At 38.6% G+C, this 17663-nt stretch overlaps 1 protein-coding gene across 1 annotated transcript in view; it reads left to right on the forward strand.

The window, feature by feature from the left end:
- Nucleotides 1-17663, forward strand: part of TMEM135 (transmembrane protein 135) — a 241999-nt gene that overhangs the window by 68940 nt on the left and 155396 nt on the right. The window contains exon 5 of the mRNA XM_075546429.1: nt 11445-11510. Within this exon, the coding sequence (XP_075402544.1) occupies nt 11445-11510 (66 nt within the window). The remainder of the gene's footprint in view (nt 1-11444; nt 11511-17663) is intronic.

Raw genomic sequence — 17663 nt, forward strand, 5'->3', positions numbered from 1 at the left:
GGATTGTGATTAAGAGTTGTATGAGCCCCTAATAAAACGATTAAAAAAATGCTGACGGGAGAACTGCCCCTTTGTTTCTGAGACTGTAGTCTTTAAGGGAGTGGAAGCACTCTTTCTCTCTTTCAGAGTAGCTGGTGGTTTTGAACTGCAGGCCTTGTGGTTAGCAGTCCAACGAGTAACCGCTGTGCCACCAGGGCTCTTAGAATTCTTTGAGCGTGCTAGAAAAACAGTAGTACTTTGATCCACAAACCAGAGACACCCATCCCCTTGCAAGTTCTTTTCTTTCCCCTAATTCTTTATTTCTCTGTGAACATGCTTACACTGCTGTTTTTCGTTTAATTTTATACACTACTGACTTCCTAATGTGGAAGATGAGATTTTTGGTTTCTTACAACCTGAGGAGATGGCGCAGAACTGTCTAATGTACCAGATATCTAAATTTGATTAAAGTATTTAATATTAGCTTAAACATGACTTCATGTAAAGAAAAGCTCAAATCCTCACAACTTAACTAATATAAACGTATAGAAGAAGGCAAGATTACTGTTTTCAAGGATTTTATTTTACATGGATCCACTGTCAACACTATGGAAGAATCAGTCAGAAAATCAAAGGACATAATTGCTTTTGGCAAATCTGCTGCATGAGGTCTCTTTGAAGTGTTAAAACACAGTGCTGGCACTTGAATAATAAGTTGATCCTGACTCAAGCCATGATATTTTCAGTTGCCTTGTACACAATGAATCAGGAAAATTAGAGAGAATGTGTGTGAATTACAATTTTGGGGAAGAACATTGAAATGGACTGTCAGAAGAACTAGCAAACCTATCTTAAAAGAAGTACAGCCAGAATGCTCCTTAAAGTGAGGGAGGTGAGACTAGTCCATGTATAAGGACATACTGCTTGGTAGAAAGTTGGTGAAAAAAGATGATCCACAACGAGATGAATTTACACAGTGGCTGCACCAGTGAACTCAAATACAGTAATTGTGAATATGGTACAGGACTGCGCAGTGTTTTGTTCTTTTGTACATAGTGGTTACTATGACGTCAAACTGACTCATCTGCCCCTAAAAACTATGACAAGAAGCTGCTATAACAACCAGGACATTGGTGGGGATGGTGCAGACCAGGGTAGTGTTTTTGTTTGATTGTAAGTGGGGTTGCTACAACCACAGCTTATAAGACTAGGGCTGTGTAGTTATGGTTCGTACAGGAGCCATTGTAGCAACTTCTTCAGCGAACTAAATTTTTTCATAATTAATGGAAGCCTTGGCATTAGCCCAGGATTACGGGATTGGTGTTTCAAACTCACTCGCCGCTACACAGGAGAAAGATTGCTCCCATAATTATTCACAGCCTCGAACTCCCTATTTAGGCTGAGAGGTTGCTGTGATTCAGAATATATTTAATAGCCATGCTTTTTAAAAAAAATTACGTCACTGTAAATTTTCTCCCAAATCACATTTTTTTAAAATAGAGCAAATTTGTTTCCCATCAACAGTTTATAAACATTTTGTTTTGTGATATTTGTTGCAATTCCTTCAATGTAACAATACTCTTCTCACATTTCTGGGTCCCCATTTCCATGATTAGGCCATCTTTTCTTTTAAAAAAAATCATTTTTATTGGTGGCTCGTACAACTTTTATCACAATCCATCCATCCATCCATCCATCCATCCATCCATCCATCCATCCATCCATCCATCCATCAAGCACATTTGTACATTTGTTGTCGTCATCATTCTCAAAATAGGTCCTTTCTACTTGAGCCCCTGGAACCAGCTCCTCATTTTATCCTCTGCCTCCTCTATCCTCCCTCCCTGCCCGCTGATAATTTTTAAATCATTATTTTTCCATGTCTTAAACTGACTGATGTCTCCCCTCACCCACTTTTCTGGTGACCATTCCCCAGGGAGGGGGTTAAATGTAGGTCCTTATATCGGTTCCCCCTTTCTATCCCACCATCTCTCCACCCTCCTGGAATCGCCACTCTTACCACTGGTCCTAAAGGGTTCATTATTCCTGGATTCCCTGTGTTTCCAGTTCCTATCTGTACCAGTGTACATCTTCTGGTCTAGCCAGATTTGTAAGGTAGACTTGGGATCATGATAGTGGAGGTGAGGAAGCAATAAAGAACTAGAGGAAAGTTGTATGTTTCATTGTTGCTACACCGCACCCTAACAGGCTTGTCTCCTTCCTGTGACCCTTTTGTAAGAGGATGTCCAGTTGCCTACAGATGGGCTTTGGGTCCCCACTCCATACTCCCCTCATTCACAATGATGTGATTTTTTTGTTCTTTGATGCCTGATACCTGATCCCTTCAACACCTTGTGATCGCACGGGCTGTGTGCTTCTTCCACGTGGGCTGTGTTGCTTCTGAGCTACATGCCCACTTGTTTACTTTCAAGCCTTTAAGACCCCAGACGCTATACCTTTTGATAGCCAGGCACCATCAGCTTTCTTCACCACATTTGCTTTTGCACCCATTTGTCTTCAGTGATTGTGTTCAGGAAGGTGAGTATCATGGAATGTCAGTTTAATAGAACAAAGTGTTCTTGCATTGAGGGGGAGTACTTGAGTGGAGGCTCAATGTCCATCTGCTACCTTTATACTAAACCTATAAGTATATGCACATAGATCTATTTTCCCATCCTCATATATAAATATATTTACATTTGTACAAGCCTGTATTTAGGATTAGGCCATCTTTTCTACAAACTCTTACTGTCTTCTGAACTTTGTTTTGGGGCACATGTTGCCATTTTGGTCTTCGTGGCTGATTGACTGAGGAGTACTTTGCTCACAGGTGTTCTGTTCTTGTACACTTTCTACAGCTGTTGGTTGCTTGCCTGAAAGAGGTTCGCCAAGACTGAGTCCAGGTCCAGGTTTGAAGGGTCAGGGCTACAGTCTAGGGGGTTCTACCAGTCCTTTTCAGAGCACTAGTCTGGGCTTTTCCTTGTGTTTGTGCTACAGTTTGCACCCACTCTGACCAGAAGCTTCTATTGGCCTCATTCTATGTTGGTTAAATTTCTTCGTATGTCTCACTAATGTAGTTCCTAAATTTTTGACAGATTATAAAATTTCTCCCAATATTGTCAAAGAGAATTCGTAATTTATCAGTTATATTTACACCCTTTGGCGGGAACGTGTTTGGATACGTCTGTCATCCTGGTCTAGCCTAATTTGTTTGGTTGAATTACACTTGACGTTTCCCTTTTGTTTGTTTCTCTGCCAACAGCTTTTCTAATTCACATCATATTTTACTGGTTTTGGTTTCTTAAGTGTCTCACAGGTAGTTATTTTTAGATTTTGCATATCTAAACATGTTTTTATCCTCTCATACTTGAGATCTCGTTTGCCCAATACAGAATTTTCATGTGGGAATTCCTTACCTCCTATAATTTCAAGGCATTATTCTATTGTCTTCTAGTTATAAGTATTGGTGTTGCTCAGCCTGGGTGGTTCTGAGTCCTTTTTCCTCGTGGAGGGGTAGTGGGTTATTTAATAGGAGGCTCTAGCCAAAGTTTCTAACTCCTACCAAACTACCTTTTCTTACATGGGACTGGCAAGAAAATGAGGGAAGGAATTCTGATAGGATTCACCCATGGGTAATTGCGAACAAGATTACGTGGAGTGCCATCCCGCTGCATATACAGTGAGCCCTCTGGAGAAGCAGGAGATACCATATTACCAGCAAGAGCCAGGAGTGGATTGCGTCTTCTGGACCCCAGACTACTATGCGGTGAACCTCCTGGAGCCAGAGCAGGAAACATAATAGTGGGCATCCCAGCCCACAGAATAAGTAAAACTGAGTGCTTTTGTGCAGGAGGCTGGCTTGTGGAGTGGGGCACCTCTGGGCACTTGATTCAGGATGCTGGGCTTGCTGACCCACACAAGTGGAGCCGGGTTCCTTGGGGTTGAGGTTTCTAGAGTGGGATGTCTCTGGGCACTTAATTGAGGTAGCTGGGTTTGCTGACCCACAGCTGGAGCTGAGTGCCTTCAGGATGAGGCTTACCGCAGAGTGGTATGCCCTTATGGCCCTTTATTAGTAGACCTGAAAGAACTGTGTAACATGGCCTGATAAACAACTGTCTCCTGAGCATTTCCCTCTTGCAGATTGTTAACTTCCTTCATAAGACCTTTAGTCAGGATTATCGTCTGAGTTCTGCGTATCCAGTGCAGTGCATATTAGAACGTAGAGATAATACAGAAAACACAAGTGAAAATTACACATATTGTGTAACGAAGATTCAGGACTGTATGACTTATTTTTCAAAAGTCATTGCTGAATGTTCAACAAACCTTTTATTTAGGAAAGTCCCATTCTTGTCTACTCTTATTTCTTTGTCTTTTGTTTTATTTCCTGTAGGAATCACTTGACTTTATCAAGAATTTTTCAAAATTACAATTGGTATTTTTGCTGCTAGAATTTCTAAGAGCTCAATTAGTTTTCTAGGACTTTTTTTTTTCACGAATCCTGTACCATAATTGTAATACATTTGCATTATTTAAAATTTTATTTTATTATTTTTTAATAAATCATTTTATTGGGACTCATACAACTCTTTTTTTCTTTTTTAAAAAATATTTTATTAGGGGCTCATACAACTCTTATCACAATCCATACATATACATACATCAATTGTATAAAGCACATCCGTACATTCTTTGCCCTAATCATTTTCAAAGCATTTTCTCTCCACTTAAGTCCTTTGCATCAGGTCCTCTTTTTTTTCCCCCTCCCTCTCTGCTTCCCCCTCCCACATGAGCCCTTGATAATTTATAAATTGTTATTTTGTCATATCTTGCCCTATCCGGAGTCTCCCTCCCCCCACCTCTCTGCCGTCCACCTCCTAGGGAGGAGGTCACATGTGGATCCTTGTAATCAGTTCCCCCTTTCCAACCCACTCACCCTCCACGCTCCCAGCATTGCCCCTCATACCCCTGGTCCTGAAGGTATCGTCCACCCTGGATTCCCTGTGCCTCCAGCCCTCATATTGCATTATTTTTTCATGTCTTTTTTGAACTCCATTTTATTTATTCCAAGTTTCTTTTAAAATTTTTATTTGAGTGTCTTTCTTTTATCCAAGAGGTGTTTCTGAAATGATAGGTGATCATTGCTTGCCTTTTTATTTAAAAGAGAGGCATTTCAAAACGTACTGGAAGTTCTCTCTTTTGACACAGAGATGCTTATCTAGGTATTTCAATATTTAATTTCCAAAGGTTAATACTGTAGTGGGTATTTTCTTTTGAGTTAACTGGTTTTCTGTGGGAGGAATCTTCTAAACATTTACCTTGGGAATCGGGGAGGAATTAGGCCATCAGCATGGCGTCAATGTTCTTGAATCCCAGCCATGGGGAGGGGAGGGGTGCGAATTAGTGCTGTCCTAACATCAACTGCGTGCACTTTGACTTAATCTTCCCTAGTCCTTGTGGCATTTCACCTTGACCTTATCTGTGTCTTGTTACGGACTCCCTTATTTTTGTAGTATTTCTTTTTTTTTTTTAATTTTTTTATTTTAACAATTTATTGGGGCTGATACAATTCTTTTCACAGTTCATACATATACATACATCAATTGTATAAAGCACATCTGTACAGTCTTTGCCCTAATCATTTTTTTCTCTTTTCTTCTTTTACATTTTATTAGGGACTCAAACAACTCTTACCACAATCCATACATATACATACATCAATTGTATAAAGCACATCCACACATTCCCCGCCCCAATCACTCTCAAAGCATTCGCCCTCCACTTAAGCCCCTTGCATCAGGTCCTCTTCCCCCCCCCTCCCTCCCCATTCCCCCCTCCCTCATATGCCCTTGGTAATTTATACATCGTTGTTTTGTCATATCTTGCCCTATCCGGAGTCTCCCTTCCCCCCTTCTCTGCTGTCCCTCTCCCAGGGAAGAGGTCACATGTGGATCCCTGTAATCAGTTCCCACTTTCCAACCCACTCACCCTCCACTCTCCCAGCATCGTCCCTCACACCCTTGGTCCTGAAGGTATCATCCACCCCGGATTCCCTGTACCTCCAACCCTCATATGTACCAGTGTACAGCCTCTGTCCCATCCAGCCCTGCAAGGTAGAATTCGAATCATGGTAGCTGGGGGGAGGAAGCATCCAGGATTTGGGGGAAAGCTGTGTTCTTCATCGATACTACCTCACACCCTAATTAACCCATCTCCTCTCCTAAACCCCTCTATGAGGGGATCTCCATTGGCCGACACTTGGGCCTTGGGTCTCCACTCTGCACTTCCCCCTTCATTTAATATGACATATATATACACATACATATATACATATACACATATATACACACACTTATATCTTTTTTTTTGTGCATGATGCCTTATACCTGGTCCCTTGGGCACCTCGTGATCGCACTGGCCGGTGTGCTTCTTCCATGTGGGCTTATTTGCTTCTGAGCTAGATGGCCGCTTGTTCACCTTCAAGCCTTTAAGACCCCAGACACTATCTCTTTTGATAGCCGGGCACCATCAGCTTTCTTCACCACATTTGCTTATGCACCCATTTGTCTTCAGCGTTCCTATCATGGAGGTGTGCAGTCAATGATATGATTTTTTGTTCTTTGATGCCAGGTAACTGATCCCTTTGGGACCACTCGATCACACAGGCTGGTGTGTTCTTCCATGTGGACTTTGTTGCTTCTGAGCTAGATGGCCGCTTGTTTCTCTTCAAGCCTTTAAGACCCCAGTCACTATCTCTTTTGATAGCCGGGGAACCATCAGCATTCTTCACGAAAAAACAGGAAAAACAAAAGGCAAAGGAAGAAGATGTCCTGAACATAACAACATACATAGAAGAAACAGACATTGAGATGCCATACAAAGAAGCTCTCAGAATGGTGCTTGGAGCGATGCAGAATATGAGGGAAACACTACAGAAAAAGGATGAAAAGATAGAGGAGATAAAAGACATATACCAAAGGAAAATACAGGAGCTTGAGGAGCAGGTAACGAAAAACAATAGCAGAATCATGTTCCTTGAGAATCGATTGGAGGAATCAGAGAACCGCATCAGAGGCGTGGAGGACAGCCAAGCAGACTTTAGTAAACGTGAACAAAAATCTAATAAGAGCATCAGAGAAGCCGAAGAAAACCTAAGAGCTATGTCTGATGCTATGAAGCGGAACAACATTAGAATTATTGGCCTACCGGAGGAAGACACAACAAAGAAGTCATCTGCAACAATAGCGAGAGAATTCTTGGAGGAAAACTTCCCCAGCCTAATGAATGAAAACAAAGCAACCATCCAGGAGGCTGAAAGAACACCAGCACGATGGGACCCCAAGAAGAAATCACCAAGGCACATAATAGTTAAACTCTCAAACTTTGAGGAAAAGGAGAAAATCATGAGAGCAGCTAGGGAAAAGCAAGCAATCACATATAAAGGTTCCCACATAAGGATATGCTCAGACCTATCAGCAGAAACTATGAAAAAAAGGAGAAAGTGGAGTAACATATTCCAAAAATTGAAAGAAAACAACGCAAATCCAAGAATACTCTACCCAGCCAAATTATCGATCAAGATCGATGGAGAAGTAAAAGTCTTCCCAGACAAGGAAAAACTCAAAAAATACGTTACAACAAACCCAGCATTACAAAAGATCCTCGCCGACTCAGTATGGGCAGAAGAACAACACCCACCAAGCACAAATAAGTAGTATTTCTTGTGTGTGTATATATATATACATATATATATTTGTAATTCTCTTCTCACTTACCAGTCTTCCTAATGTAGTCTTTTCTATTGTTTTTGTTGTTGTTGTTTCCTTGCTTTTCCCTACCTCTCTCTTTTCTGTCTTATTGATGATCTTATATACTTCTCTGGAAAATTCAATGCTCCATATTCTGCTGCCAATTTGAATAGTTTTATTGTTTTCACCTATTGCCTAATTATACAGTTCCATATTGATACCCACAGTACATCTTATTATAGGCTTTCTCTATATACATCAGTTTTCTCCCCATCTCTTCCATATTTTGTAAATATTTAGGTGGGCATTGGGTATATATTAGTTCTTAACTTTTAATTTTCCAGGGTTAGAAGTACATTCCTATTATGTCAGAAATTAAAACAACCTAAGCGCACAGTGAATGAGTGAACATGCTCTTATCCCGACTATATTTTCAGTGTCTTCTTAAAACTCCCCGGACCATGTTACTCGTCCTTGAAGATGCCATGCATCTTACTCCCAGACTTTGGAACTAACTGCCCCTTCTGTCTAGAATCTCCTTAATGGATATAGAGAAAACTTAGAGTGCTTTTTGGCAACTAGATATTCTCTTAATGTCAGCAGTTATTACTGTTACAATTATCCTATATGGTTGAACCCCTCAGTTTCTCATTTCCTATAGGTTTATGTGCAAGTGATCAACTTCTAAAATTTGTCCTTCTCAATGTAAAATGCTTTACTTAAGAATACCTCTTCCTCTTAGCTATACTTTAAATGCTTAACCTTGTTTCATTTTATTCATAATACTATGATGTATTATTTATGCATGTGTGTCTACCTTCTCCAAAAATGTAGACTCTTTAAATCTACATCTTAAAAGGTTTGTTTAAATTACTTCCTAATTCCTTCAATATGCCCTTGAAAGTGCTTCAGAAATGTGTACCTGAATACATGCTAAATCTTCACTTAATCTTTCATTTTCGGTGTTACACTCTTTGACACTGGGCCACTTGTTGGTTCATTACATATTCTTTGGATACAGCAATGAGCCATGTTTTTACTAAGGTCTAAATTTTTTCTTGGCAGTTGCAAGATGGGTAGCACTAGAAATAGCAATAATATTTTTAGAGTGTTATTCAATATATGACCTCATGAATTATACCATCTTCTCTTTGTATTTCTGTAGCAGCTAGGTAACTTGAATTGAACTTCAATGGAAAATATAAATTAGGACAAACGATCAGTTCTGAAACAAATTCAAGTACCGTATATACTCGTGTATTAGTCGAGTTTTTCAGCACAAAAAAAATAAAACTGGGTTCGGCTTATACACGGGTCAGTGGTACCCCAGCGAGGTGTAACATCTTGCTGGCCACCCCCCCCACCCACCCACCCGAGGTAACGGACGAGCACCCGTGATAGCCGTTTTTCCCCTGTTCATTCAAAGCCCCGCTGACAGTGCAGGACTTTGAATTGAGAGTTTCTTTACTCACATCTCACCAATCAGAGCCGTCCTATGACGTGGACGACTCCTATTCGCACCTGTAGTGCGACAGCTTAACTGGTAAGGATGTGTCTGTGGCTGCGCTCCTTCTCTCCCCTCTGGTCTCTGTGTTAATTCACATCCTGCATCCCCGGTCTGCACGGACTCATCCCCCCTCCTCCTGGCTAACACATCGCTGTGGGGAGAAGGGGTATTACCATGAAAGTTCTTTTTCAAAGTCTTGTTTTTTTTAATCCCATTAGAAATGAATACTCTTGAACCAAAACAAAAACATCGGTCATATGAGGCTGTTTTCAAAATAAAGGTTGTGTCAATAGCAGGAGAGAGCAATAACAGTATTGCAAGTGGGGAATTCTGTGTTGACGAAAAGCAAGTGAGGGAGTTTTGGAAAATGAAGCCTGACTTGGAACAGATTCCAAAAGCTAAAGAAGCCTGTCGTGGTTTAACATCTTTTTATGGGGCTCTAGAGAGTGAATTGCATAAATGGGTTATGGAGTGTCATCAAAATGGTTACTGCGTAACACGCATGGGAATTCGCATACATGCTCTACAAATGACTAAGGATGACAAATCTAAACCACCAGGCATTGAAAAATTTGCTGCGTCAGCAGGATGGTGTTCCCGCTTCATGAATAGGTTTGACCTACTATGTTTGAGACGAAGAACAATTGCCAGAAATTGCCACAAGACCCTGAAGAAATGTCATTCTAGTCATTTATTAAAAAAAGAAGGATTTATAATTAAGACCTGGCAGATATTGGGAATATGGATGAACCTGCTATGACTTTTGATGTTCCAAGCAACAGAACTGTGGCAAGTTTAGGAGGAAAAAAAGCATGTTTCTTAAAACCACAGGAAATGAAAAAAACACTTTGCAGTTCTATCATGTTTGGCTAATGGAACTAAGCTACGTCCTGTCATTTTTAAAAGAAAAACCTTGCCTAAAAAGATCAATTTCCCACCAAGAATTACTGTGCGTGCACATGTTAAAGGCTGGATGGATGAAGACGGACCCAAAAAAATGGCTGGAAGAAATTTGGAACCAATGACCAGGAGCAGCCTTAAAGAAAAAGCCATCATTACTTGTTTGGGATATGTTCAGAGCCCACCTATCGGATGACATTAAAAAAATTGGCAAAATCTAGTAAAGTTACTTTAGCCATTATTCCAGGTGGGCTTCCATCTGTACTGTAGTCTCTGGATGTATCTTTGAATAAACCTTTTAAAGTTCGCGTGTGAAGGATGTGGCATGAATGGATGTCATCTGTTCAAGCCCGACTAGCAAAAGGAGGAAATCTCATGAACCTGACATAGAGTTAATAGCAAAGTGGGTTCGAGATGCATGGGAAGACATTCCAGGAGACATGGTGCGACATGCCTTCCAGAAATGTAGTATTAGTAATGCTGTGGATGGCAGTGAAGACTGTGCTTTGTATGAAAATGACAGCAGTGATGGTGATGACGGCGATCTCAGTGAGGACAGTGTCTATGATGACCTCACACCAGCTGAAGCTCTGCATTGGGATACGGATGATGATATGATGAGGAGTCCAGTTTTGAAGGATTTTAACTGTTTACATTTTAGCTTGGTTGCTGATTGAGCTCAGGGAATAGTACTCTTAAGGTATCATTGTTGATACCTTATTGTTTTTGTTGAACCTATTTTCCACTTACTGTGCTGGTTTACTAATGTTAAATGACTTGTCCTTTTATTTATGTTTTTATTTAAAATAAATATTTAAATACATTACCCAACTGATGTCTCAATTTTTATTAATTTTATTTTCATTTGTTTTGATTAATGAAACTCACCAATAGCTTCTTCATTTTACTCAAGTCAGCCAGTTTTTCTGGTTTCCCAGGTAATAATTAGGTACCTCAGCTTATACTCGGGGGTCGGCTTATATTCGAGTATATAGATCATTCATTTTTGTTTTGTTTTGCTCATCATATTAAAATTCAAGCTTAAAGATTTAAACTATACTTTTAAAGTGTAGACGTGGAAGTAGGCTGACATATCAAAATGACCTTTGAAACAATTTGGTTTTAGCTCTTGATAATGCTTAATGATTCTGAAAATGTTTCTGTAGCATCATTTTGAACTTCTAGGTCTTACTGTGTCTTGTTGCTTCTTTAGAAATTTCTTATAATTAATAACAATAGATATTTTAATACTTTGAGGATGAAAAATAGAGTTGATTACAAATTATAAATTATGTATTTTTTATTCACAGGCTACTGAAACACTCTTTAGGATGGGTGTAGCAAGAGGAACCATCACAGCGTTAAGAAATGGAGAAGTAAGATGAGCATTTTGATATAAATATTAGTTTTTAATTTTTTATCTTAAAAATATGAAAGGTAGAGAATTTTATGATGCCTTATGTGACAAGAAGCCCTTTACTTGTGGAAATAATTAATATACTTGGCTATGAACAATGCTTGGTGGTTCAAGTTCACTCATGTGTACCTCAAAAGAAGACCTGCCTATCTGATTTGGAAAAATCAGAAAAATTAGAAATCTTATGGAGCATTATTTTACTTTGACATACAGAGTCAGCTCCATGACAACTGGTTTTGGTTATGTTACAAATTGATAAATAATTTACAGTAATACTGGATCTACCTGATATTTCAATCTACTTTTAATTCACAGTCAAATGGAATCAATTATTAAGTTGAAAGTAACTTGCTGAACCTTTTCATTTTTGATTATTGTTTTTATTTTTAAGATATTAAATTTACTAATAACTTCTGTATATATACATCTTTAAAGAAAGGAAGATCTCTTTTTTCTTCCTATTAGGTTATACAGATCTGACACTAATTTCCTAGGATAAAATATTTTGAAATGTTGCAATTTACCATAGGCAGAGAGGGGGCAGAGGAAGAAATGAAATTTTGTCTGCTCTGTTTTTAAGCTGTGCCACAATTAACGGCAGTTTCTAAGCTTTAATGTTTCTAAGTGCTTTGCCAATTCTTTAAAAATTTTTTCTACCATCTGAAATAATATTTACTCTAAAATTATTTTCTGCCTGATCACTAATCTGTCTGCATTATCTTTATTTCATCACAAAATCATAATTAAGTTGAATTCAAGCATACTATATTGTCATGTTCCTTTTTCTATTCTGTTATCAAATACTCCTTGAAAAAATATATAATGCTTACTCTTTTGAGATGTAGCCAGATGGTATTTAATATAGTATTTACAGTTCAGTAATTTACATACTTAAATTGGAGTTTGGGAGTGAGTAGATGGCTAAGGAGTTAAGAGCAGTTATACCACTATCTGATGATAAATGTGATTGCTTAATATATTTATTTACTAGGCTTCCCTGAATTATTTTCGTCTGTGTTTCTGTAGCAGTTAAGTAATTTTAACTGTCCAATCATTTGGAAAATATACGACCTTTAGGTGTTTGTTTAATTTTTACTGGAAAATTACTTAAGCATTAACTTGTGAAATATATTTTGTCTCTGAAGAAAGTCTCAATCCCTTTCTTAGTAATTGTAACAAGCTGAAGTTTTTGGTGCTACTTTAGAAATTATTTCTATTAATATGGCCAGTCATATTTATCTGCCTAAAGGGCTCAAAATGGATTTCAGATTTCAGTAATTACTTATTTTCCAATAGGGGAAGAGGGTCAGTCTTTAAACTCTATATTTTGTAATGTGGGTTGGGAAAATGTATGTAAGAGAATTATAGATAAGGAATCTTCTGAGCATCACAGCACATAATGGATATGCATATTTTACTTACAGGAGAGGAAATAGTGAAGGCATCTGTCTTTTGATCTCTTTCTCCCATTATTGAAAGTTGCTCCAGGGTACCAACCTGGTGTGATGTGGCATGGGACTGAAGCACTTTCTTACCCCACTCTCTAAAACGAGGCTATGTGGTGGAAAGAAAACTAGTTTCTCTGACTTGAACTCTGTTCTTTATTTTACCACCCATCTGACCTTGGAAAATTTAACTTCTCAGAAGTTCTCATCGATATTTTAGGATTCGAGTTGATTAAGATGATGTCTAAGATTCTGAATAGCTTTGGCACTTTCTACTTCCAGGCAGCATTGTGTTCTCGCTCAAGTTTTTAAAGTCGTAATTTTCAACTGCGGGCTGTACATCCGAGTAGCCTGTGGAGCTCTGTAGAAATCATGATTGCTTGGGTTCCACCCTCAGTGACCTTACCTACTTTGGGAGACCAGTACTTAAACATACATACATACAAACATGCATACATAGGTAACATCCATTGATTTTAATCCTTAGCCACTATTATAAGTCTGTTTTAAAATACATTTTAATCTCATTTTGTCGAGAATATACCCAGCAAAGCGTACACCAGCTTGGAGGTTTCTACGTGTCCGAGGTGATTCCATTTTATTACATTCCAGGAATTGTTGTATATACTGATATTTAAAAAATTGTACCTTTTAAAGGTATTTTTTATTATTTTTTACTCCTTCTCTTCTAATACTACTTCACAGGAAAAGTAAGTCTTAAGAAGAAAAGGGCCAGGTGTTCAAATAGTGAGATCTCTCAGACCCAGTGGAAGTTACTTGCAAATTCCAGTGAAATGAACAAATATGCTGTGTGAACAAATATGACATGTGGCATTGAATTAAGATCTTGTATCTGTTCCCATCCCTTCCTATCAGCTGTCAACTGAAAATTTAGTTAAACATACTCAGGGGTACTGCAGAAGAAAGATCTGACAATTTGCTTCCATAAATATTGTAACCAAGGGGATGTCTGTGAGTTGAAATCAACTCAACATCGCCCAACGACGGCAACAACAGGCACTGTTATTAGGCGCTCGACATTTAATGGCAGATAAAACCCAGGTAGTTAGTGTCCCTTCAGGAAGCTTGTAATAACTTAGTGGCTGAGTCTGTAATCTGCCTCTTGGGACCTTGCCATTCAGTGTCATCTTCTGTAGAAATGCATTTCTACATTTTATTGTACTTATTATTAGAATAATGCATTGCTCTGTAAGAAATACAGTGGAATAATCTGTTGAAGATAGCTAGCACAATGTCTAGTATAAACTAAGCTTATACTAAATGATAACTCAAACTCTCAAAGGTCAGAACTCCATCCACACCACCGAGGCAGTGCTGAATTTGAGTGGCCCTCTCTGGGGTTTCTGAGGATGTAAATATTTCAGGGTGCAGACAGTCTCAGTTTCCTCCTGTGGAATATCTGGTTGGTTTCAACCATCAGCCACCGGGTTAGCGACCTGACACAGCCCACCACACTACCAGGCCTCCCTTAGATGATCAGTTTTTAATTTTATTTAATGTGATGAATTATTTTCTATGTTAGGATGAATATTCGAGGTTTTTGATTGTGGTATGTGTGCGAACTGAGAGCTGGTAAAGTAGACAAGATCTAGATATTTTTTGTTCTTGACTATATTAGTAAATATTTTTGTTACTTTTATCACTTGTACAGTTATTTAGGCTAGTATATATTGTCATTGCCTTCTGCTTCTGATGTTTTAGTAATATGCAGAGTATATGTTTAATTTCAAACTTGCTAGATTAAACAAATCCAGCTGATTTGGTTCCTGTTACTATGAGCAGGATAAGCATAGCAGGGGGAAATGCAATATTAGAAAAACTGACATGTGCAAACATAAGAATCAAGGTTAAACTATTAATAGTTCTTCCCAAGTCTTAGTTCTGCAAAAATCCCATTGGAACTGGTAAGATATTGACAACCTAGAACAGCAGACTAAAATTCTCTTATGTTCTTTCAAAGAAAATAAGATGATCTCTTATGCATTAAGTTCTTTGATTTTTATATATTGTATTTTAGCAGGACACTTATACATCTCCATTGCCATTGACATGTACTCTTTGTTGGCTCTGCTAACTATCGCCACATTCCCAGGTAATCCACAGGGGAAAAAGAAAAAGAAACCTGATGAATTTGGAACTTTCAAGAATAACTTTTTTCACTTGTGTTCATTCTCAACACTACACCCACATGATTTCCAAATCATACGCTTATTGATAATCTAATGCTTTTCTTTTTAAGCAGCTTGGACATAACTTAAAAAAAATATTTAGGGAAAATGGAGAGCATCCAGAGACAGAGAAGAGAATTAAGTATGAAAGAGAGAGAAAGGAGAGAGACTAAAGCCTGGGGAGAGTCTATAAGCAAGCACATACGGAAAAGTTGTACCATGCCTATCTTCATCGTGGCGTGAAGACATGAGTTTGATCACAGAGCACAAAGTGTGAGACAACTGGAGCTCTTGCTTATTACTTTAGGATATGAAATATTAAGTCTTCCAAGGTGGATGCAGGATTGCTATGTTGTCGATTTAAAAAAGATCTATTTCTTAACAGCCCTCCAGTGAATGCTATTGATATTGAATAGCTAGAGGCAAATTGGTCTAAGTAACATCTTGAGACCTTTTTAAAGTTCTCTAATCCATGAATTGAGACACGAGTTATATTTTGGCAGGTGCTTGGAAAAGTACACTCCTTGCCAGAACTATATCACAGAACACTGCGCTTCAGAATTTATAGTTTATTCATTTTGGAATATGTTGCCTTTGTCATTAAATCTGCTTTACCTAGCTCATCAGGTTATATACTTGTGGTGAATAAACATAGTTTGGATATTTTTAGTGCAGACAAGACCAAAGGCTAATCTGACAGTTTAAAATATTAGATCATAATCTTGAAGTTTGGTGGCCTTGTGTGTGCTTTTCTAAAGGGAGATCATTATCTTTTGAAATACCCTTATTTTCCTCATGCTAGTAACTCTGCTTTTGATTTAAATACAAAAACAAGTGTGCCATAATTATATTCTCAAACAAAACAAACAATATCTAGCGAATATCTGTCTAACTGTGGACCACTTAGGTTTTATTTTTCCAATATTGGAAGGGTTCTTAAGATAACATCATTTTGTTTTGATCCTAATAGGAAGAGCTTTAGGCCAGGAAAGCAATTGTTTCCACATGGGTGAAGCCATTCCCAACCATCTCGCCTCACGGTGAACTTAAACTGGCTTATCTTGGTTGTATTGCTAAATGTGACTGAATGCATTAGAAGAATATATAGGCTCTATTTTAAAATAAAATTTTTATGTATATAGAAAATGTTTTTGGTGCATAAAGCATGGCAAAATAATTCTTAAGTCTAATGTTGGAATGAGTTAAGCACTGAGTAATTTAAGATTTTTGAGTTACCAAAGAAATTTAATTTTATGCACATGCATTCATCCAGTGTAATTCTTGCCATTTTGCTTGTACAGGCCCTTTTCTTTCTCTATTGACTCTTGGCTGTGTTCTCAATAGAGGGAGTGTGTTATATAGTCGCATTTGAGACAGTTAAGTAGAGATGTAGCCCATCAGAAAAGAGGATTTGTAGTTAGTGGTGCCATTAATTTCAAGTAGAATGCATAGATTTACATACACCATAGAACTAAAGAGAATTGAAATCTTTTGGAAATGTTGTTTAGGTAGCATGAAGAGCAATATGGTTCGAAGAGTTCTAATAGTTTGATGACCTTTGATGTAGCTGTTGTCCTCCAGTGCTTGGAACTGGAGTCAGATTACAGTGGGGTGAGGAGTGAATGCAGGAGAGATGATAAAGAATAGGTTGTATAAATGGAGGTGCACTATGCCCCCCCCCCCCAGAAGTGGAGAAATAAGGTAAGAGGGGAAGAGCACAGAGGTTGGTGAAAAAAAAAAGAACCCCAATATATGCTACCTACTTCATTTTTATTGTTTGAAATGTAGTGCAGCATGCAGAGTTGATTTTAGAGTAACACAGGAGACAACTGTACTTTCGATATCCAAACCAAATGGAACCTACCGCCATCGAGTCTGTGTGGACTCATAGTGAACCTAAAGGGCAGAACTGCGCTTATGGCTTCCTGGGAAAGCAGCATCACAGCAGTGGGAAGCCCCATCTTCCCCCCCCCCCCCCCCCCCGGAGCAGCTGGTGGTTTCAAACTGCTAATGTGATTAGCAGTCCACTGAGGAACCAGTAAGCCACCAGAGTTCCTCTGCTTTTGGTGTAATGCATTCTAAAATGATTGAACTGCAGGAATTTATGATAGTGGAGTCAAAACTGATCTACAAGTCTGTAGGACCAAGAGATGACTTTATCACCCCACGTTAGAGCACTTACTATTGGCCCTCTTTCTTAGTAAGTACTTTTCATCGATATAAATGTAGGCATCCCCCTCCCAGTGTGCGAGCCCTATCCTGATTTAGCAGGGCTGGCTTGTAGTTCTCATCTCTATGGCGTGCTCTCATGATGGCTGGAACACTTCCTCTCCTCTTTCTTCACTGACTGTGGCAGTTAACTATTATTTGTTGTTCATGATGAGAGTACATGATGAGAGTAATGAAAAAACACCTTGCCTTAGCTTTCTAAATGCCTCATCATCTTGGAAACACGCTCAGATTGATTTTCTCATTTTT

This window comes from Tenrec ecaudatus, chromosome 4 (genome assembly GCF_050624435.1).
Source record: "Tenrec ecaudatus isolate mTenEca1 chromosome 4, mTenEca1.hap1, whole genome shotgun sequence".
Lineage (NCBI taxonomy): Eukaryota > Metazoa > Chordata > Mammalia > Afrosoricida > Tenrecidae > Tenrec > Tenrec ecaudatus.